Raw genomic sequence first — 24,565 nt, forward strand, 5'->3', positions numbered from 1 at the left:
TTCGTCACCTTCCACTTATACTTACAGATTAGCATGTTACGAAGTGCACAAGTCCATGCAGAGTAATTCACAGCTCGGTGATGGAATAACTAAACATTATCAAACACAGGCTATCAAGCAGCTTTATGTGTTGGTACTCGGACTAGACGTTCTTGGTAATCCGTATGGTTTGATATCTGGTGTTGGAACAGGAGCTAAAAATTTCTTCTACGAACCTTACCAGGTATATAGAAAAAGCTTATAATTATGAAAATAATAGTCGAGTTGTACCTCTGAAAATCTCCAAAAGGAGGTATTTATAGACTGAAACCAGGCTATTCAGAACAAAGTATTTAGTCATTTTTATTTTATTTAGCATTTTCAATACTTGCTCTCCTTGAGGTCAGATCTCTTATCTTCACGATTTATATTTGATGTCCTCCAGAAGGAGGACAAATCTAGACAAGAAGCCGCCCTCTGATAACGACTTTCTTTTGGTCCAAAATAGAGGTAAAGAGAGGGGTGTATACGACCGTAGATGTTCAATAGTTGTTTCTTCTTTTCAGGGCTTGATTCAAGGGCCAGAAGAATTCGCGGAAGGATTGGCGTATGGGGTGAAGAGTCTTGTCGGTGGAACCGTGGGTAAGTGAACAACTTTCATTTTCCAATCCTTGTCAATTACGTATGGAACTCGAATTACTCAATTCAAACAGAAAAATGCGCGTCGTTTCAGTTGATTCGCCAAAATCCAATGTTTCAAATTTTCTTAGGCGATCAGTGCTTTATATATCATATATATTTCAAATTACTTTACCAGTATTTTTTGTTTCCGTAAAAATCAATTTTTCGAAAATTAATTCATCGATGTAAGTTGCAAATTTTCGTGTATGACCTCAATCACAAAGTGTTCTGAACACAGACACCCAGCAGCAAAGTGACTCGATACAATATTTTCAGTGGTCTCACTTTACGCTTTTCCTTCTCATGTAGTAATCAAGGCGAAACCTCAAACTAAAACATAAAGCAACTTAAATGTTAAATCGTAAACTTTGTATTCTTCCATCGCTTAGGTGGAGTATCCGGAGCTGTGAGTAAGATTACCGGTACCTTCGGTAAAGGTTTGGCTGCATTGACTTTGGATGAAGAATATCAACAAAAGAGACGCGAGAACATGAGCCAACGTCCAACTAACCTCGGTGAAGGTCTCGCCAAAGGTGGTAAAGGCCTTGTAAAGGTAAAAATAACAAAATATATGACTCTGTTTTTCTTCATGGTCTCCTTAGGAGAAAACTTATTTTCTTGGAATACATTTTCGCGGTTTTAGGTATCTACCGAGAAAATCCTGTGCAATACATTTAACAAGTGTCTACCCCTATACCAGTTTCTCATTTTGCTAAGCGTTGTATTGTCCTTAAATAAGAGAGTAATTGTTCAGGCACCAAAAACTGAGCCTGCATGCTTTTAAGCGTTATGTCTGTGTTATACTAATAGAAAATACAAACAAATACGAATTTACAAATTCTAAAATCCGTATTAATCCCTCGGAAAAATTAAAGAATTTCTGGAAAATATGGATGTCAACCTGGAAAATAAGCTTTGCAAATGTTTTATCATTTTTCTTACTTTTTTTTTCAGGGTATCGTGTCTGGTGTTACAGGGATCGTTACCAAACCTTATGAAGGTACTTGCAGGATTATTTGTTTTGTTTTAAGATAACAGAAGATTTTTTTATGATATTTAAAGCAGGCGCGCATAGTATGCTAATAAAGTTCAATCATTACCCTCAAAGTTAGCGAATTTTGATAGCAATAGAGCCGTTTTTGTTGGGATACGTTATCGATATTTTTCAATCAGTGTCATTTATTTATCTACACTGGCGGGCCGTAAATGAAAAATGGGCGTAAATATTAATAACGCCCATAAAAACACCGTTATTAGTATATTAACAAAATTTGTCCTCGCACGCCATGGGAGGTGGCGAAAGTTGTTCCTTTGATTGTTAAAAATGCTGTGTCAGCAGATAATAAGTTATTGTGTCGATAGATTTGTTAAGCCCGAAGGGCTAGATGGCGTACTTGAAGGGCTAGATGGCGTACTTTTGCTAAAAAGTGTGCCGTGGTTAGTCACGTGACATTACAATAGAATTTCAGCGCTTGACCAATCAGAAGCTTCGCGGGTTTTGGAAAACAACAGCAACATTATTTTTTTCGATATTCACTGTTTTTGCCTGCGATGGCTTAAAGAACGACATCTAGTCCCTCGGGCTTTATAAATCTATGATTGCGTTACTTTTTTGTTTCCCTTCTTTTTATAGGTGCTAAGAATGATGGTGCAGGTGGCTTTTTTAAGGGCGTTGGTAAAGGCCTGATTGGTGTGGTTGCACGCCCTGTTGGTGGAGTGGTAGATATGGCCAGTAACACGTTTGATGGTTTGAAAAGGTATAATGTGTCCCGTGGGAACTTAGGTCAATTCATCAAATTATCACTTCCCAGGTCAAGCCTGTGGGGACTAGGGTTGAGTTTGATATACTGATTAATTTTCGTATGTTTAAATGTTCTTTCTGACTTTTCAGCACGACATCAGGCGTGAAAGCAATCGAGTTGAGCCGTGTTACCCGCGTTTTCCACGCAGATAAGGTATGATCATCAAATTTCGCGGAGGTTAACTTTATAGCGACTTTCGTGGAATTAAGTCGCCATAGAGATTTGAGCCTTATCCGTAAAATATGATTATGAAATATTGTCACAATAACATCAAAGAAGCGCTTATAATGTGTATTTCAACAACCAACATAAAATTTAGGAAAAGGCTCAAGATTTCTAAGGCGTGTTTAGACAGTAGAGTCTCCATAACTCGAACTCCATTGCATGAACGTCTGTTTACCCCGAAGGAATTCGTTGGCACCGTGAAAATTTCCCAATTTTATGCTCTTTTAAAGAAAACTTCTACTACTGGAACACCCAAAACTCGAATGCTTCATGTTCGAATCAGCTAGCCGTTACTCGATATTTCTCCGGCATTATTTATTTTAATATTTTGACTGTTGGTGTCTCAACTGGTGTAGTGGTTTAGGGGCTTACTGTAAAAACGTCGAAGGACGTCGAAACAAAAAAACCTCTATTCAAAAGATTTGGGCATCTCCGAAGATTTTCCCTCAATTTTCTCATGCTACCGTTTGTTTCCCCAATCAATGATCTCCATATTTTCTTCAACTCAGGTTTTACGACCTTTCAATCTGTACGAAGCAGATGGAAACAAAATTCTTATGGTAAACTTCTTTTCGTCTGAACAAACTGTGTTCTCTGACTCTGGGTCACTTGAAAATGTTGACTTAACTTTCTTAAATATTTTTATTTTTTCACTTGGATATGAATACTTTTTATACTTAATACTGACAAAACCCTCAGATTGTCACTCAGGGAACAATTGACTGCTCTTCTGTTTGGCCTGAAAAATGTTATGCTGAAGTAAACCAACTGATTGTCTTTCCATTCAGCAATGTAACAAAGGAGAATACTCGAAGAAGAATTTTTATATCACTCATGTAGTGGACAAGAAGAACTATCTCATCCTCACTCAATCGTAAGTTGAACACCATTCATCACTCCTACTTGTTATACTGCGTTCCTTATCTACCACTAACGAGGTTAAGCAAGTGTTTATTTAGACCGTTCAAAATAAACCCGTGCTTAACCTCGCTACTAAGCACTCCTGTCCTGCATTTAGTGGGCCAATCATGGGTCTTCTGCAACCAGGTTGAGCTGTGTCCTTTATTTTGATGTGCGAATAACTTTCACTGAAAACGCCTGTGCAAGAAAACACTGGCCCGTAAAAAACCTTTCAATTTTTGTTAATCAAAGTGCTTTGATCCTTTGAATAAATTCGAGGCAGGCATACATTTTCGAAAATGAATAAAATTCAACCAAAATGAAAAACCTGGTGGAAAAGTTCTATATACACTCTGAATGGTTGCATGCCAGGCAAATGTGTAAATAAAGCATGGTATACACGGAGACGAGGTTGTGAATTTTGATGTCTATTTCTTTTCTTAGGAACATTTTGTATGTTGGAAAGAACGAGTTGAAAATGGGTGAATGGGAATCGGTTTGGGTTATCGAGTTCAATGAGCTAAAACGTGAGCCAGAAGTGAAAGAGACAAAGATTATTTTCCATATCCATAATACGGTAAGAGGATGTGTGATGATGTAGCTCCGTCATAATACTAATGCTAAAATATGAACTTGAATTGAAAAACATCGAATTCTAGATTGAATGGGCGGTCGGGGAAAGGGGGCCCACTCAATATGTGACAATCTCATATGTACTTCTTCGTCGAAATCAGTACCTGGTTTGATCCGAATTCAAGCCCTTGAGATCCTGTCTCAAGGGCTGCTACGCATGAAAAGTAAAGCTCTGAATGGGCTGGAAGAACACTTCTTTGAACGTAGCGAGCAAGCATAATGTGAATGTAGGTTTATTCCAGCAAAATCGATTTTGGTCGCATGGAGTCCACTTATATTGTGAGAAAACTCGTAGTTGAAAGGGAATGGGTTATAATGAATGAATGAATGAATGAATGAATAAATGAATGAATGAATGAATGAATGAATGAATGAATGAATGAATGAATGAATGAATGAATGAATGAATGAATGAATGAATGAATGAATGAATGAATGAATGAATGAATTAGATTTTTTTTTCGGGAAATCACAACATTACGTCACATTTTTTTCAGGACACGCGACGTTCAATTTTCAAGAAATCGACGAACACACGTGAAGTGATATTGGAGTCTAGTGCTGTTGCAGACTGGTTTATCTTAAAGCTTAGAGATGCTAAAATGTTATAGAATGAAAATTGTGCCAGGTTTTATATTCAATTTGTGGGTTGTTACGAAAGAATTATTTTAAATTAAGTTGTTGGATTTTTTTTTGCTTCGATGTTATATTTTTTACTAATTGGGAAAATTGTCTATTTTTTTGATTTTTGAGTATTTTTAAACGACATTTTTTTATACAAACTCTTCTTCTTTAGGTTTTCTTATACAGCATCTCACATACATCCACACAATTTGATAGAAATACGACAGAAATGCACTTTTTGAAAAAAGATGACAATATTTCGCACGACGCTTCGCGCTTTTAACGGTAGCTGTACGAGCTCTTGGGAAGACTTAGTTCTCGATATCCTCGCATATCCTCGTTTGAAGTATGATCTTAAATATGGGTCACCAAGCCACACGACATGAAAGAGTTAAAGAGTAAGGGAAAAATGTGCGATTTATTTTAGGGTTCGACGGGAATTTATTCTGAATTTCGTACCTTTTCAAGTATTCATAATAGTATAAGGAGCAAGATCTCGTTATTTTTGCTGATAAAAGCCTTTTTACTATAGCTTCATATATTCATTGATCTTCGTTTAATTCAGTTGGAACGGCTTTTTAGTTTAAATTGGAAAATATATGCATATTCGTGTCTGATATTGAATATGTATTCAAAAGACATTGACAGACTGTACTTTTTTGAGAATTGCTTTTTTGGGGGGAGATGTTATTAAAAATAATACCTCGTTGGAAGGATGATTTTAAGCAGATTGATGTAGGATTTTGAGAATATTTTGAAAATTTGAAAATAAAGATGAAACTTTTATCATCAATTTGAACCATTTTTTGAGGACTGGTTTTTAATCCAAAAAAGATATGAAGAATCTGAATACACTTTTGAAGCCAGCGATATTCAAAGTCTTGAAAAAGCATAAAATGAAAATTTGTTATAAAGCAGAAAAATCTTCACTTTTTTCATCTTCATTTTTCATTTTCATTTTCAATTTTTTTAGAAGACTCTTCAAAGCTTACATCAATGCACAAAAATTACCTTTCCAACGAGACATTACTTTTCATTATATTTTTCCCTCGAGAGAAATATTTGAAAAAGTACGGTCTTTCAATTTTCTTAGAGCGGACTTTAGTTTGTCCAATATTAGTTGGATAGTTATCTTTGCATTAAAAGAATATTATTAATTTATTTTTTTAAACTTTCACCGCATTCACACTCTAGTTACAAGTTTACATTTGTTTCGTCAACAAAGCACAAAAAGAAAACGAGTGCTAGGCTGCGTCATATCTTCCTTCGTTTCGAGTGTAAAACTCCTTCTCATCGGGATACGCGCACTGCTCTTGTTTTGAATATTGAATTTCTCCATTTACAACGCTTGCGCACTGAAGAAAAAAAATTATACCAAAGTATTGACCTTTGCATTACTCATACCTTTTTCCTCCAAGGGACACTGGGAACTAAACCTTTTACACCAAATACTTTGATGCGAATGTTTAGAAACTTTCTTTTAAGCTCTATTTCTAGTTCCATAAATTTAAATGTAATTTTATTCAAAGGGTATAATAATTATTTTACAATTTTTTGAATTCTATTTGTAGTATTGTTTCTTAACTAATTAAATTGAAAAAAAACGAATGGAAAATTAGATGTGAAAAATTAGGATGAGCTGGAGTTTTTACAAGATACTTCACTAATTGGTCATTTAAAGTGATAGAGATGACGCGTTCTTTAGAAAAAGTAATAAGATTATTTTATTACATCTTAACGACCAACCAAATCAAATAGGAGCTTGTAAACACTCCAGCTTGTCCCGAAAAATTAAGGTTGACTTACTTTATCTCGACTTTTTTATAAATGAATCGATAGTAGTTTTAATAAAATTTGCTGGGGGTTAATCACCATGGCAATAATTTCAAAACGAGGCAAGTGATGTTCATGACGTAAATTATGAAAAAATCTATTCAAGTGAAATCTTGGACTAGGAAATAACAAATTTTATATTACATAATCCAAGCTTGAAGATAGAACAGCTGAACTTTCTCGTTCCCATTATGTAAATCTTTGGCCATTAAGACCATGTTCAGACGTTACAGTTTCGCATCGTTCCGGTATGCCGGTACTCTCTGAGTGCTCGGAACGTTTTGGAGCAGGAAAACAGGGAAGTTTTGTTCCGATGCAAATAGTGGAGCGAAACCGTTTCATCTGTTTTGCTTTGTATTGAACGTCTTCTTTTTTGACGTTTCAAATTTTGGCGTTCACACTTGCTTCGGTTCGGGACAGTTTCGTTTCAAAGCAACGTCTGAACATAGTCTAAAATTATGCGTCGCCGGTACACCCAATTATCGGTGAGATCCCGAGAATGAACACGGAAAGTCTTCCTAATCCTAGGAATAAAATTTGCGAAATACAACGAAGTGGTTTACTAAAGTACATTTCAAATCAGCTGGCAATAAATTTTTAATAGATTTCGAATTAGATAGCGATTTTATACTTTTTGGAAAGGCAATCTGGAGTGGAATATTATGCGTATAAAATTTTTCTAAAATTTTCTAACTCGAAGATGAAAAACGAAAAACAAAAAAATCAGCTTTTTATCTAGCAATGCTATAACCACCATTTTTCTATTTCAGCTGTGAAATTTTTTTTCTCGAAAAATTAAAAAAAAGAATTCAGTCGAAACATATTGGACACGAAAGGAGGCAATCCAAAAGTTCAAAAATGGTCCAATAAGTCTCATAATATAGCCTGGAAGTCTATAAACCCGTGCCAAATTGAAATATCCGATTGAATTTAAGAGATGGCCCAAAATCGACTTTCTCGCCCGAACTCCAAATTTCGAAAATGAGGAAATAAGCTTAATTCTCAATAGATTTCGACCGAAACCATACTGATATTATAAAGGCATAGACAAAAGGGAAATTGACCGTTAATTCATATTGTTTACCTATACAGTGACTTCATTTTGAAGGAAATTAAATTGTAATTTTTTGTGGAAAGACAAAACCCACAGTACCCTATATGGATATTGCATGCGCCGAAAAAGTAATTTTTGACCAACATTGAGTTTCTTACAGAGGGTTTAGTTAGTGAGACATACCAATGAGAATATACTATGAATAACATGAACTGATTCATTCTCGTGGACATTTGAAGCACAATGTTACAGCAAAAAATGGTTGAGCATGGGGAGCAGCGAGCAGAAAAATATAAACAGAAGCAGAACAAAAGCCGAAAAACGATGGATTATGGAGTATTTGATGCTATTTTGTGAATAATCGCACGATGGGCTATTTTTTCTTATTTGACACGCCCTCAAAGAGAGCAATTAATCGTTAATTGCATCCTGTAGAGACCAATTAATCGTTAATCACACTCTTCAATGCTGCGCCAATGTTTACAAAAATGATTTTAATGTTTTTTCTTACATTTTTTTTTGCAACGAACGTTTTAATTGCATTCGAAATTCATTTTTTGAGAACGAGAATCAATAAACAACAATAAAAGAAAGACAAAGAGAGAAGAGAAAAATATAAAACTCTCAGTGTAATTTCTGTAATTTACTTTCCTAACTGGGAAAAAGTAGTGAAAGCCATTGTGCGATTAGCTCGTAATCACATAATAACTCGTACAATTCGAAAATTGCACTCGTGATTTTTTTGTTTTGAATTTTCTTCGACCTTTCGGAAAATGAATAACAAAAAAATCACTCGTGCAATTATATTCGAATTGCACTCGTTATCATCTGATTACATATACTAATTCTTTACGCCAATATTGAAGCTTTAGCAAACTTTGAAAATTCAGTTTATGTCACTGTACCAGAACGGTACTACGATATGTATGTACGCTGAAGATTTTTAGCCTCATATTTACCTCATATTATGCAACAGACTCGAACCAAGAGCAGCCGCCGAGCCGCCGGCAGATCTTTTTGAAATATCTGTTCTTTTTTTCTAGGAGAGTAAATTTTATGGATAAATCTAGGAGAGACTTTCCTCAAAACACCTAGGTAAAATCCAGGGGTCGCCTTAAGGGCTACATACACTACACAATATATTGTCAGGCAATATATTGATGATATATTGCTGAATGTCGGCAATATATTGAAAAGGTGTCTACAATATATTGTCAGCTCGATTTACAATATTCCAACAATAAAGGGGGATTGTTTACCGAAAGAAAATTCCTTTTTATAATAGAGTACCTGTTGTTTACTTCGTACATTACGGTCCGCAAACCATATTGTCAAATATTGTTCGTCAATATATTGTGTAGTCTAAGTAGCCCTTTAAAGACATCTGTTCTTAAAATCCAGGAGCACATTTTAAGGAAAAACACATACAATTTCCCAGCGGACAATCTAGGAGCTAAATTGTGAAAAACACAACCAGATGCCAGATTTTTTTTCCAGGGAGCTTCATAATTTTCTAGGAGAATTTTAACTTTCTTAGAGAATAGCTGTTTTATTTTTCCAGGAGAAAGGGACCTCAAGAACAGATATTTCATACTTCCTAGCCAGTGGCTGCTCTTTTCGAACACTCTCTCTACTAATTCCACCACTGCACACTGTACCGTGTTGATGTTGAACGCAGGAGCGTACTTTGCTCAAATCAAAACTGAACAAACTTTTTGACTTTATAGAACCAGACGAGGGGCAAATCACTCGAAAAATGGTGTACGAGATTTATGATTTATTTTTTATTCATGATTTATTTTTGATTTATGATTTATTTTTTATTTATTTTTGATTTATGATTTATTCTTGATTTATTTTTGATTTATTTTTGATTTCTGATTTATTTCTGATTTATTTTTGATTTATGATTTATTTATGATTTATTTTGATTTATTTTTGATTTATTTTTTGAATTATTTTTGATTTATTTCTAATTTATGAATAGGAGTAATTTTATGGATAATTTTTTCAAATTATAACGAACTGATACTCAAAATCATTGTCAAAAAAATAAAAAAAGTTGAAAAGTCAATTTCATTTCGAAAGATTTTTTATTTATTTATGATTTATTTTTGATTTATTGATTTATTACTGATTTATTTCTGATTTATTTTTGATTTATTGATTTATTTCTGATTTATTTTTGATTTATTGATTTATTTTTGATTTATGATGTATTTCTGATTTCTTTTTGATTTATGATTTATTTTTGATTTATTTTTGATTTATAAAATTGTGTACGAGATTTGTTTTAGTGATTTGCCCCTCGGAACCAGACGTCCAATAAAATACAAACACACAAATTTTTTAACCATGTCGACGGTGGTTACAACGGGACACGGTATTTGAAATTCCCTTGGCCTTTATTTTCAAAACATACCGTCAACTGCTCTAACTTGGGACGATTTGTGAAAACACGGGACTGTCAAGATCCTGGATGGCATCCCTAACTGTTCTCAACTACTTCAGCAACCTTTGTTGGATAACCCTTAAGGGCTACATACACTACACAATATATTGTCAGGCAATATATTGATGATATATTGCTGAATGTCGGCAATATATTGAAAAGGTGTCTACAATATATTGTCAGCTCGATTTACAATATTCCAACAATAAAGGGGGATTGTTTACCGAAAGAAAATTCCTTTTTATAATAGAGTACCTGTTGTTTACTTCGTACATTACGGTCCGCAAACCATATTGTCAAATATTGTTCGTCAATATATTGTGTAGTCTAAGTAGCCCTTTAGATCAGGGCAAATTTTGATGTTTTGTTCCTATAATATAATCCTATAATATAATATTCCTAGAATTCGACAGAAAAGAATCAGTTGGGTATTTAAGATAAAAACAACAATTATTGCTCTTTTAGGCAATTTTTTCAATGATGAAAAGCTTAGTCAGCAAAAATGTGCTGTCCTTATAAAGGTAAAGATGGCAGACGTGTTTTAAAATTGTAAAATAGCATCGAAGAATAGGTGTTTCTGATTTCTAACAGTGATTTTTTAAATTTTTTGTTGTTGCTCAATGATACGTAAAAAGATCATGCATCGATGCCAAAACACAGCAAGAAAGAGAAAACAAAACCCTCATTGTAAGTTTTTTTTCATGATTCGATTTTGCTAGTCTGCATTTCCGACAAAAACCAGTTGAAAACAAAACTTAATGAAGAACGATGGTTTAACAATTGCATGTCTGCTGATTCAGCATTTCAAGGGGGGGCCCTTTCAATGTTGAAAAAAAATTTCTCTTTTTACCTAAAAATATCCAACTGAGGGAATCAGTTTAAAGTTAATCAATAGAATATATAAAAGGTCCCCACTATAATAACATTCTTTTCGAAGTATGAATATGTTTGATGCTACAAACGAATTCATTGTAAAAGGTAGATAAAGAAAATGGGGGTAATGCTCCAATGTTAGCAAATGGCTGGATGAGCACCTTCGAAACAAAAATCAGTGAAGGCTCTAAGATCTACAATCGTTATATGGACGATATCTTACGCGATATTGCAATATCTAAAATTGATGAAACCTTAACAAATTTGAATGGTTTAAACAATAACCTAAAGTTCACGATAGATAGAGAAAACGAGAATTCTATACCTTTTCTTGACATGAGAATAATCCGTAAAGGTAAAAAGCTAGTCTCTACTTGGTACACAAAGCCAACTGATACGGGTTTAATTATGAACTTCTATGCTCTTGCGCCATTACACCCATTACAGTACAAACGGTCAACTTTAATAGGGATGGTATATAGAATTCACAGAGCTTGTAGTACATCTGAAAATCTCGATGAAAGTCTCAATCGTGCGAGAAGAATCTTAAAACGGAACCAGTATCCAGAGAAATTTGTTGAATCAGTCATTACGGTTACCTTAGCAAAAATCAATAGTGTCTCGAATGAACCTGAGGAAAATGATGTTGAGGATCAGGAAGAAAAGAAAAAGTTCTTCATTGAATATAGAGGAAAGATTTCAGAACAGTTCCAGAAATCACTCTATAGATTGAATGCACCGTGTAAGATAATTTTTAAAATCAGAAAATTAAAAACAGTGCTACCATCTTTGAAGTGTCCGATTGAAATATCCTTTAGGAGTTGGATCGTTTATAAAATTAAATGTTCACGATGTCAGTCGTGCTATGTTGGCTTTACTTGTCGACATTTGATCACACGAATAAAGGAACATTGTTCACCAAGGGCACCTGTCTCTATTCACATGAATGCTTGCGCACGGGAACTTTCTACTCAGAAGAATATCTAATGACTATTATTGTTTATGATTGTTTTATTCATCTCTTGAGACTTCAGTTTATGTCTCAACTGAAACGGTTTTCTAGGGAAAAAAATGTTTTCTTAGGTTATTCATTTGCAATTTGTTTTAGATGAGGAAGGAGTGTTTGTAGATATGTTGATAAAAAAATTTTTTAAACGGATTTTTAATTCTTGTTTTTATTGATTTTAGACCTGAGGATGATCGTAAGATCGAAATATATATAGGTCCTAAATCGATAATATTATGCAAAATAAAGAGCACCTAAATAAAATTTGGACAATATTTGACTCTCGATGTTAGAAAATCCATCCCTAAGTTCGATTAAAACTGACTGATTGAAAAAAGATTGTAGTTTCTTGTCATTTTTTCCAAACTGAGGCTGGAGGGCAAGTTCTTACCATGTTCTTAAACATTTTTTTCGTCTGAAGTTTCAGCCAAAATGAGTTTTTCAACCTCTTTGACTTAAGAATTAGGTTTCTTGATTGTACTTCCTTCTAATCGTTTTCAGCTTATTGGGCTGACCTTCCAGCGCAGCTGGTTTATTTTTTATTTAGTTTACACCCTATGTTGCGAAGTTTTCCTCTTCGGGTTTTAAAGCAATTTTCCTGACTTTTAATTAAGTCAGTGTTTTTTACACTTTTGGCAAAAACGTGAAAACTAATTTTAGTCAAAAACGGTTTTTTCAGTCTAAAATCACGATTCTTGAGTATTTTGGGATGAAAACTTCCAATAAGTTGCGAATTATAATTTCAAATCTGTTGAAATTTTTTCCTCGAGCAATACTTGATGAGATATTCCAAAAAATTAGATTTTGTGTTTTTCTCATTTGAAATTGTTATATACAAATTTCAAAGTTCTAAATACGATTTCCTTACACCTTCATCCCTGAATTTCGAAAAACACAAGCGAAGAGCACTTTTTTATTGCTTATTCCGTCACAAAAGTCATTTAAAGCTAAACATAAATTTTTAAGGTTTTATCAAATGATTTTGAGTCCTATAACATCTAAACTTGGTGGAAAGTCTGCTGAGTCGTACAAGATTACCCTAGAAAGTTTTTAGAATGATATTCCAACCCTTACAGAGTCAATAAGTATTTGAAATTCCATTTAACTTGGACTATATGGAAGCAAAATTATTTAACCATAGAAATTTATTTTAAATTTATTAAACCATTAACAAAGAAAGAATTTTTAGCATGAACTCATAATACATATCAAGATAAAGTTAACGAATTTTAACAATGAATACTAATGAAATAATCTAAAGGAGCTGAGAAAGATTAATATTCCAACAAGAAATATCAGAAAAACCTAACCATAGTAACCTCTTTGAGCTTCTTCGGACTATTCCCAGTTTGAAAAGCTTAGAAACATAATAAGTATCAAGAACTCGATTAATTGTAGAAGTAAGATATTTCTAGAGTTCAGAAGGATGAAATATTCCGTTTTTAAAGGGTTACCTAGTTCTAATAATGCAAAGAAGTCGAAGTCTACCAGTCACCCAAGCAATGTAACATTTCGAATTCCAACAAAATTATATATATTTTCTGGCATTTTTCAAAAGTTTCATGGAATAAATAATCTTTGCACGCTCTAAACTACAATACTTTCGATGAAAAGTTTCTTTGTCATAATATGAAACAAGTCTGTGAAAAGGAGCACTTTTGAACGAGAAGCTCAGATTATAGATTATATGCTTCTGGGTAATTTATTTCGTATTTTTTAACACAAGAACTAGTTAGGAATATATCAATCTTAGAAGGCTCTCTATCACAAGTAACGCTTTATCAAGTGATTATCTAACCTTCTCTTCGAAAGGATTTGATGAAAACATTCGAATGTAGCAAGTCATTTAGGATGAATCATTCCATCCGTGACATGCATGATTTTTTGTAAATTTGGAATATGTCATTCTAGAGAGCTCCAAATGAATTTATATCTTACCCTACGGATAAAGCAGGCTTTTTACTATCAGGTGGTGTAAAATTATTCTTTACAAAAAGATACTTCTGAAATGAGACCTTTTCTACCAAACTAATAAAAAAAGAGTACCATGATAAGGGGTTATGCAAAAAGTGAAATATGGAATCCCTGCATGCTCTATTTCCAAAAAAATGTTAACTTTTCAATGCTAGGGATGCTTGAGATTGAACAAATGCTTGCTTGAACATGATTTCTCAAATACTACCCAATAAAATTTTGAATGAAGTTAATGATTTATCCAACGAAAAAGTAGAATAACTCCTCCAGAATTGCTCTAAATGGAATAATTCTTCCTTTTATGGATTGCGAACGCTTAAAGGCTTCTGCCTGCCAAATTTTAGCCCAAAAGCTTAAAAACTCAATGAGCTATTGCCGATGGAATATTTCTTCCATTTCCCAATGGAATAAATTTATGATTAACTGCTCCAAACTTTGAAAGATCGTTACTTTTAGTACAATAACGCTATATAGTTCATTTAAAAAGGAATGGAATCTTTAATCTTTTCTCTCTCCAATAGAACCACTAAATTTGATAATGAACGAAAACTTGCTCTCTCTAAAATTTGGTTTTAAAAAAGTGCCCAAATTTTCACGTTTTTGCCAAAAGTGTAAAAAACACTGACTTAAAGGAACATTTTTGACGTAAGCTAGGATCCCCCAAAGCGGTGGCACTGAATTCTATACACTGAAACTACAGATATCATATTTCTTACACAGTAGTTAGATATTAGGAATAAAACCTACCTAAACCCATAGTATGCTAAACCTAAGATTATTCCTCAGTGAACTTTTTGGTGGCGTTCAATCGTTTGCAGGTCTTTTGAACTAGATTCTAACTGTTAAAGAAAATCAATAAATCGAAAATGTTTTAATCGCCTACAATGCCGGTTGTAATATAATATACTGCAATACTGGTTGAGTATTCCAGCTGAAAAATTCCAGCAACTGAGCAATTCATCAATAATAAGGGAAACTTGTTTTCTAGTTTTACTAAATCAAAATTATCAATACATTATGTAGGGCCCCCAGCGGTTTGCGTAAATGCGTGAATGGGCATTTTCGGTTGCGTGAATGCGCGAAAACTGAAAAAACAAAATTGAAAAAACTTGCGTGAACGTGAAAACCCACTATTTGACTGCGTGAATGCGTGAATCTGGGCTATTTTTGCGTGAATACGTGAATTTTCCCTTTTTTCCACTGATTGTGTGCAGTTAAATTGGGTTATTGCGTGAAACTCGGAAAATTAGCGTGAATGCGTAAATTTCGAAAACAAATTGCGTGATTGCGTGAACTGAGGGTCCGCTGGGGAAGGCTCTATGTACGATATTGTATCTTTTTTCACTTTTTTCTAGGTGGCAAATCAAGGACAATCAACTATCGGGGAGCAAACCATGAAATGGGAACCTGCTATTTATCTACAGACTATGAGCACAATATTCTCCGCCTTGTCAATCAATTTACCCAGAGCGCCACTAAACGTCCACCCATTGCAAGTGTTTGGTCACGCATTACACCTAACAGTAGCGTCACTTTCAATCATAACTACTCCATGGTATTAAAAATGAAATACCCGAAATTGAATATGATGGAGATACAAAGCTTATTCTTACGTAAGCTGAAGACATATGTTTATCTCCATAAGACAATGTTTGGAGATTACTACGGAGAAATCATGCCACAACCGTCGCCTCAAACTATGGAGAAAATCAAAGGTAAAAAGTCGAGGGTTTCAGATTGATAAAACTTTGTTCTTATATTTAAAATCCTTTCTTGTATACTTAAAATCCTTTAGATTTTGGATATTTTCACTCTGTTGTGTCGCGTGCAGGGTTAGTAGTGTCTGGTGTGGCAATTTCCCTATCCTAGGGTAAGGCTCATTCCGGATGATTCGGAGGCTTCACTTCTCTTCTCTTTTCAAAGTTGCGCCATATTTTCTTAGTAGGGGACAAACCAGACAGAGCACGAGGTTTGTTGTAATTGCGCAAAATTTAAGAAATGGTATCAATCGTTTTCGTTCAATTCAATGTCAAAAAAATCGTCAACAAAATCCTATCTACTTTCGAACAATCACACGAGGTTGCATCCCACGAAAGATCAGGATTTCTCCCCTTCTACCTTAGGCAGCGCTTTTCTTTTTTTTCAAAAATGTTCAGTATATTCCTTTGCATTTTCAGGGACGTTTTTGGATTTTTTGGAGCCAAACGGTCTTGCTGATCTGGAAGAAATGTTTACAGCATCTCACACATTGCAAGGATACGGAAGAATCTCGGAAATTCCGGCACTTTATGGGCTGATGTGGAATACACCAAAAGTAATCGGAAGTTTGGTCGATCTGGTCAAAGGAAAGGCCGGAGGTAAGAGTGAAAGTGAAGATGAGAATGAGAATGAGAACCGGGGTCTAATTTGCAGACCTATATAAATACTTACTATATATGTATCATCAGATATTTTTTCGTTAGAGAGTGATTGCAGTTTAGCTTTTATTTTTAAACGAGGAGTGATTTACTTGTACACCTTATTGAACTCTTATATCATGTCAATTTCATTAGTTTGGGGTGCATATTACACTCTTTCTTGTATAAGAATTTCATTAGAGTAATGAGGCTCAAACTTGCCAAAAACTTTTAAACAATTTAAGAACAATGCTGAGAACTTGGTATTACTCAATTTCAAGAAACTTAGGGGTCAAAGTAGTAAAAATCCTAAAATACCTCAATTTCAGTCTACGCCAGCCTAATTGAAAATATACTGACTCTTATAACAAAAGTATGTAGGCGTTTTCAGATACTAGCTCGACCGTCTCGGAACTCAAGGATGTTTTTTTTCTTTTTTTTTCTCAGCAATTTACATGCTAGAGGATGGTTTCGAAAATCTATGGCGAGCTATTGCAGAAAAAAATCACCTCAATGTAATGTTTAAATCGAAAGTACGCCATGTTATGTTGTCTGGTCGCCATGGAAACGAAAAAGCTTACGTCTACTACATCAACAATGGAAGATTACGGTACCGAAAGTTTGATTTCCTTATATGGACACCCCCTGTCAACACCCTTATGCGCATTCTCAGTGGAGTTGGTTTGCAAGAAGAACGAAACCCGGGGGGGGGGGGTACTAGGGTTGGTGAATGAGGGGTATGTGCGGACGGGACCTCCGAAAACCGACCCTTAGAGAGACCAAATTTTAGTGAAAAAGTGACCCTTAGAGAGACTTTTTCGAAAAATTTTCCCTGATTTTCAAAAATTTCCTACCCTTAGTGAGACTTTTTTGTAATTTTTTCTCTCAAAATCAAAATTTTTTTCTAAAAATCGTGATTTTTCCCACCCTTAGAGAGACTACTTTGAAATTTCCTGATTTTTGTAACCCTTAGAGAGACTTTGAAAGGTGAAAAACCCGACCCTTACCGTCCGCACATACCCAGCACCTATTTTTGCCTAAGTACCCCCCCCCCGGGGAACGAAAGTTGTTCCTAGGTATGACAAATAGCTATTACGCAACATCACTTGTTGATGACGTGGGCGGAAAGCGGGGCCAAAGCTCTGTGAATTGGTGGATGGAGAATATCAAGGACGGAAAAGATTTTTCAGTTTGGGCGAATCGAGATGCGTACACCATGTTTCATGACCTGAACGGGATGAGATATAGTCAACAACAAACGGTAACCGGAAGTGACAACCAAACAGAAATCCGGACTTCCGTTTTCTATCAATACTCTCATAACAAACCACGGAAAGATCATTTAGCCTCAGTTTTAAAGCGACATTTAAAAAAAATGGGGGCTAGTTCCGTGGAAATCATCGAACAGTATCCGTGGAAGTATTTCACTCGTTTCTCGGAACCTCAACTTTTGTCAGGTGCTATTTGGAAAGTGTTGGAGTTACAAGGGAAACGAAACATGTGGTTTGTTGGTGCTTCTGTTTCATTCGAGTCAGTCAAAAGTGTAGTCGAGTATAACCAATTGTTGGTAGACCGAATGACTGAAACCAATAATTAAACATTTTGAACTGCATTATTTTTCTCTAAACAAGACATTTAGTATTTTACTGTAAAGTAATGTCAAAGGATGAAAAACGAATGCGGCTATTATTTACTTTTTCCCAACATGTTTCGTACTCAGTCTGTCCTAAAGGGAATCTCCAATATGTTTTCAATTTGTTTACCATAAGGCTGGTGTGAAAGGCTAATTTGGATCAATACACTGTTCAAGATAGGATGCGGGGACGTGCTGCTTGTCACATTTTACATTTTCCGGAGCCAAATTTCGTCTATCAGGGTCAGAATCTTATCTGATATTTTTGCCTAAATTTAATTTCTGATAGTGTCGATTTTTCAAATTCCACACTACGCGCGGCACTCCTCCGGCACCCGTCAGTACCCTCACGGCTGGGTAATGCCAGTCGGATCCCTGTTCACCATAATAACAGTCAACAAGGATATCTGATTGACGGGAGGAGAAAGTATGGAATAGTTTGAGGTTTAAAATCTTTCAAAATCTAATAGCCGAGGAACGAAACTTTACTAAGTGCTGTAATGACGCAACATAATATTTCATGATATTCTTAAGTAAATTTGACAGGTTGTTTCATACTTACTTTTGATACTTTTGATGGGTTCTTTGAGTCTCTCAATCATCCAATTTGGAAATCCGATGATTCACCATTTCTCTCACACTGTTTGAATCCGCTCTCCTGTAGGGATAATAATTCGGGAGCAGTGGTTCGTCCGGCATTGTGGAAAGAAAAAGGTCAAGTTGTCTTTTGAATTTAATTTTTGTGCAGTTTGTGATATTACGAATGTAGAATGGGAGAGAATTGAAAAGCTTAGGTCCTTCTTCAGATAGTGAGCCTCTCCAAATGTTTTTGTGTTTAGAATTTACTTCTTTAAAGGTGGCATTTTCGTCCGAGTCTCTGGTTTTCGTAGCAGGTGATACCCCCTTTGTTCTCAGAGTGGTTGAAATTTGGAGAATATTTCTCTAAGATATACCAAGTATAGATGATTTGATATCTTTCTCTACGTCTTTCCAGACTGTATAGTTTTAGAGTTTTAAGTTTTTCCCAATAGTTCAGTTTTTGTAAAGAGAATATTCCATTTAGGAATGATTTTTGAAGCTGTTCTAGTCGTTGCATTTGGTGTCTCTTGGATGGTGACCATAGCTGTGAACAGTAATCAATATGAGGGATTGCCAATGTCTTCCATAGGGTCAGCATTACAGTAGGGTCCCTTGTTTTGAAAGTTCGATATATCCATGAACTGATACCTTTGACCTTGTCGATTACATTTTCTATATGATTGTCATATGTCATACCCACATCTAAAGTGATCCCAAGGTCTTTGACTGTAGTCTTGGTCTCTATCACCTTTTGGGTATCAGAGAAGTATTTGGAGAGTTCTTTAAGTTCTTCATTTCTACCATAATTGAGATGTTCAAATTTAAGTCCATTCAATTTCATGTTATTCAATCCAGTCCACTCATAGACTGCGTTCATGTCATCTTGGAGCTGAATGATATCAGCATGGTTTTTGATTTCTTTCATTAGACGTGTATCATCAGCAAATGATGATAAGAAAGAGTGTAATATCTTTTTGTCAATGTCTTGTATCATTATCAGAAACAGTAGTGGTCCAAGCACAGATCCTTGGGGAACACCAGAGATGACTTCTGACCTTTCTGATAATGTGTAGTCAACAGAAACTTGTTGCGTTCTACCTGTTAGAAAGGATTTGATCCAAGCAAGCAGTTTGCCTTTGATGCCATTGGTTTTAATTTTGTTCAGAAGAATGGTATGGTCGACTCTGTCGAAAGCCTTGCTAAAGTCAAGGTAGATCACGTCCACATTATTGCCGTTTTCTATATGGTGGATAAGTCGTTCTGTGTGAGAGAGAAGTTGGCTCAGGCAGGATCTACCAGATCTGAAACCATGAAAAAAAAGATTGTTGTCTTCAAGATGTTTTTGTATCTTACTTCTGACAATTTTTTCGAAAATTTTTGAGACATTCGAAGTTAAAGCGACTGGTCTATAGTTTTCTGGTAAACCTTGATTGCCTTTTTTGAAGATTGGTGTGATGTAGCTTGATTTCAGTAGATGGGGAGTTTGACTTTTGTCTAGAATATTTCTCCAGATAAGACAACAAAGAGGAGTTTGCAAGTTGTTGTCTGGCTTTTTTGAGCAGGATGGCAGGGAAACCATCAGGTCCAGGGGCAGAGTTTGAAGATAGGGTGTTGATTTCGTTGATGAAATCAGCTTCTGTGAGGTCTATATCACATAGTTGAGAAGTGTTGTTGTCATTTTCATTCAGGTCGTATCTCTCCAATGGTTGAGTAAAGACAGAACTGTATTGGTTCTGAAGTATGTTAGCCATACGTTTACTGTCATTTGTAAGTTCATTTGTTGACGGATCTATTAAGGGTCCAACCTTGGGTTTTATGCTTTGAAAACTTCTTTGCATAGGCATAGAAATATTAGGATTAGATTTAATTTTTGAAGTAGCATCAAGTTCTTGCTTTTGTCTTTCATTTATGTGTGACTGTTGAAGCTTGAGTTCAATATCGATAAGTTTCTGTGCGGTTTTGTTCGTTCGATGCTTTTTTTTTAATTTTGATCTATTACGCATTAAAACACATCTGTCTCTTGGGATTATTTTATAAGAATGTTTTGGTTTTCGAGCTGGTACTTTGTTTGCTGAAATAACTGATATACACTTATCAATAAAAGTTTCGTATTGTTTCTCTGGGTCTGAGGTTGAGTGCAAAATCTTACGCCAGTCAATACATTGTAAATCTTTGTTTATGGCTTCCCAATTTATGTTTTTGTTAAGAAAATTAAAATTATCGAATTTGCTGTTCAAAGTTTTTTTGTTTTCAACCTCTCTTGTTTCAGTAAAAGTCAAATGTGTTAAAATGTCTATTAAGTGATGATCTGAATGGACTGTAGGAATAACATCATAATCAAATATCATTTCATGATTGTTTGTCAATAGAAAGTCTAAAATATTTCCATCTGAATGAGTTTCTTTGTGAATGGATTGATTCAGGTTTAGGTATATCATGAAATCTTGTAAAGCATTTAAAAGTTGTTTATTGCAATTTTCAGTTGGGGTGTATCTGTCATTGATTAAAGCCATTGACCTTTTACATAGTTATAATGTATGTTGATTCAGCAGATTGAAATAAATAGAATCTTTTGTAATGAATAAAGAAAAATGTGGAGCAAGATTTTTTTCTTCCTTTTATTTACAAATTTGAAAGGACTCTTTTATTAAAATTTTGCTGACATCAGTTTCAGACGAGTCGGGTGTATATAACACCGTATAATTCCTTTAAGGTATGAGGGATGTTGAAATCACCGCAGATTACAATTTCTGGGGTGTAATCTTGAAGTGATTCAATTTTTGATATTGTAGAAGAAATCAATTGGATAAATTCTGGGGCGTCCGATTTATGGAGTTTGTTTGTTGGTTGCCTGTAAACAATGCCAAGAACAATATTGAATTGTTTAGAGTAGAGTAAAAGGGCTTCGTTGACTCCATTTGAGAATTCCAGTAGTGGAGTGAAAAAAGGGGCAACATCTTCACGAATGTATAATGCAACACCGCCACTGTATCTACCATGTTTGGCTTTTGGTCGATTTCGATCCTTTCTAAAAATTCTCGGCTAGTTCGAAACGCAGGTCACAGGTCACAGGTCGCAGGTCACAGGTCACAGGTCAACAAAGTGCAGACCGGAAAAAAGATAATAAGATCATAACATATAGTGAAAAATTCTATAACCTTGTATCTCAAGCTCAGCTTTATTGTGATGTTTCGACAACCAAGTTTCAGTTATACCTAAAAATATTTGATTGTCAGTGTGTAGAATGTCACGTAGGTATGGAACTGATGACGGTTTTGTTTGTGGGCACAAGCCTTATGGATATTAAGAAATGAATATTTTGTTATTGGTGTAACGTTGGATATTGATGGTTCGGTAGATGGTTTGTTCGGTTGAAATTCAGGTTTTTGGATTGCATCAATGGTTGTGGAAGGATTGGAGGATTGAATCTTAGTTGATTGTTCTGATGATTTGGATTTTCATAATATCAATCAGAGAAAATATTATCATCAAAAGTATTTACAATTCTTACAATTTTAAAACGTACCTTATTAACAAAGAATTAGTGAAAACAAAGTAATTTTATTTAAAAAAACATCTATAAATATAAGTATACTAAGGGGAAAAAGAGTTCAGAGGACCCAAGAGAGGTTTCCCTTTAGCTTTACACATTTTTTTTATAAGCAACTCCAATTTTCGGGTCAGGTCTAGAGTTGCTAAGGAACTTTCGAAATCCAGGCCTTAAGTTGCTGACAGGGTTGCTTTAAATTTTTCAAGTTGAAAATGGGGGAAATTAGTGTTTGAATTTCTTTATTGAATAACATAAAATTCTGTCAATTTTGAATGGGCAATTTTGAAAGATTTGGAAGGCTCCGTTTTAAAGTAGTGTCAAATTTATTTTGAATTGCCAAGGAAAAAAGTTGCTAACTTGGATTTGAGGCCTCAGGGTTGCTAAACAAGCTGCTAATTTTTTGAAGCCATTTTGATGCCTGAACCCTTAGCAACTCGGTTGCTTACTAAAAAAATGTGTAAAATACAGAAATTATAAAAGCAGAATTAAAAGAACAGAAAACCCAAAGGTTCATAAACAAAAGCAAGGCTTGAGCAGCTTTTATGAAGGTCTGTTTAGCATTTCGGCATTTGGATAAAAACGACGAGGAACGCTCCAGGCCGCGCAACTTATGTAGGAAATGACGGCTTCAAATCCTACAAAGAAGATTTGCTTCTAGCCCTTCGGGCTTTGAATTCAATGACCCAGACTACCTGCATTACCCAGGCTAGTGTGTATATATGTGGGCGTGTATATATATTTTCAAATACCCAGACAACTTGCAATACCCAGCTGGGGTGCATAAATGTGGACGTGTATACATTTTCAAATACCTAGACAACTTTCATTACCCAGGCTGAGGTTTATATTTGTGGGCGTGTATACATTTGCAAATACCCAGACAACTTGCACTAGCCAGGCCAGTGTGTTGTTGTAATGATTATGTTTTATTGAAGAAGTTACATATGTCGTATGTGATACATTTTAATACATATTACACAGTTACACGCATAAACATATCTTATTTATAGCTAGATTAATTAACGGCAACGTCGTGCACGGAAATGCCATGATATTTATCCGACATTAAAGTCCGACAGTTATAAAAAAGAAAACAATAGTTTCGGGAAGGTATATATTGCAAGATAACCTCTTTTTTTGTGGCGGGACAGCGGGAAAGCGGGCGTGTCATAGAGTTTGGGAGCGCGGGGTATTACAATTCGAGAGGGATATTACAAAATAATACACCGCTGAAGGATAAGAACCCGCAACCTAAATAAAATCAGTCATACAATTATGTTATATTAGAGTAAGGATTCGGTGAATAAGCCTTTAGCAACGACTTGAAATTTGGTTGCTAAGGAGATTTTTCTACTACCATGGTGAACTTAAGTCTTAATTCTGATTGAAATACTTGAGGTATGACTTTGAAATGTTCAGGGCATGCTCAGGAAGTGTTCTAGTTGCCAAAACACCCATGATTCAAAAATCTAGAATTTTTTTTATGAATTTCTAAATCTCAGGTAACTGCCACCTAACGATTCTCCTTTTTCTATTTTTGAAAAATCGTACCCTTACAGTGCAGTTCAATATGGCTGAAAAGGTACCCTTTCAGTGCATTTTCTCTTGATTTACCCAACCCTTATAGTGCACTATATTTCTCAGTTGTAAATCTGTGCGAAAGAAGAAGCTTGGGAAATTTTCTGTTTCAAAGAAAAACTGTCAAAATTGTTCTTGTCAGCTGTAATTATCAGACAATAGAATCTTTTTCAAACAAACAAGAAGTAAAAACCTTTCTTTTTATCAATTATTTTGAATTTGTTTTAAAATTCGACTCTTGCAGTGCAATCTCACAGAAACACACCCTTACAGTGCATTTTGGGATGCTGAAAAACCCCACCCTTAAGCGCGGCACTTGACGTAGGCCAGATCATATGAGTGCCCCCCCCCGGGCAAATTTTTAAACACCAATAGCACTCACCAAGAGGTGCGAGAAGAGGTGCTCATTCATACCTTTTTTAAATAACTTTTGATTGGCTTAACTTTAGATGCTGAAATTTTGCAAAATGCAAGAGAATATTGAAAAGCACATTTTGGAACAAAATTTTTTTAGAAATTTGATGACGTCAGCAGAAATAAACAAAAAACACATTTTTGAAAAAATATGCTGACGTCAGCAAGATTTCAAAAAAAAATTTGATTTGAAATGTGGCTATTTATAATGTCCTACTTTGAATAAAATTTCAGCATCTAAAGTTAAGCCAATCAAAAGTTATTCAAAAAATAAGTTTTGCTGACGTCAGCATTTTTATATTTTTTGCAATATTTATTCATATATCTTTATTTAGGCAAGCAAAAAAATTATTGAACAGCTCTTTTCATATTCTACACC

The 24,565-nt window shown here is 34.9% G+C and overlaps 1 protein-coding gene across 1 annotated transcript in view; it reads left to right on the forward strand.

Moving 5' to 3' along the window:
* LOC136808687 (intermembrane lipid transfer protein VPS13A-like) overlaps positions 1 to 4,929 on the forward strand; it is an 87,595-nt gene extending 82,666 nt beyond the window's left edge. Inside the window, exons 72-81 of the mRNA XM_067065229.1 lie at positions 28 to 223; positions 546 to 621; positions 1,050 to 1,213; positions 1,615 to 1,660; positions 2,294 to 2,417; positions 2,552 to 2,615; positions 3,197 to 3,247; positions 3,476 to 3,561; positions 4,032 to 4,164; positions 4,718 to 4,929. Of these exons, the coding sequence (XP_066921330.1) occupies positions 28 to 223; positions 546 to 621; positions 1,050 to 1,213; positions 1,615 to 1,660; positions 2,294 to 2,417; positions 2,552 to 2,615; positions 3,197 to 3,247; positions 3,476 to 3,561; positions 4,032 to 4,164; positions 4,718 to 4,831 (1,054 nt within the window). The 3' untranslated portion in view covers positions 4,832 to 4,929. The remainder of the gene's footprint in view (positions 1 to 27; positions 224 to 545; positions 622 to 1,049; positions 1,214 to 1,614; positions 1,661 to 2,293; positions 2,418 to 2,551; positions 2,616 to 3,196; positions 3,248 to 3,475; positions 3,562 to 4,031; positions 4,165 to 4,717) is intronic.
* The last annotated feature ends 19,636 nt before the right edge of the window (positions 4,930 to 24,565 follow it).

Source organism: Clytia hemisphaerica, unplaced genomic scaffold (assembly GCF_902728285.1).
Source record: "Clytia hemisphaerica strain Z4C2 unplaced genomic scaffold, Clytia hemisphaerica genome assembly, whole genome shotgun sequence".
NCBI lineage: Eukaryota > Metazoa > Cnidaria > Hydrozoa > Leptothecata > Clytiidae > Clytia > Clytia hemisphaerica.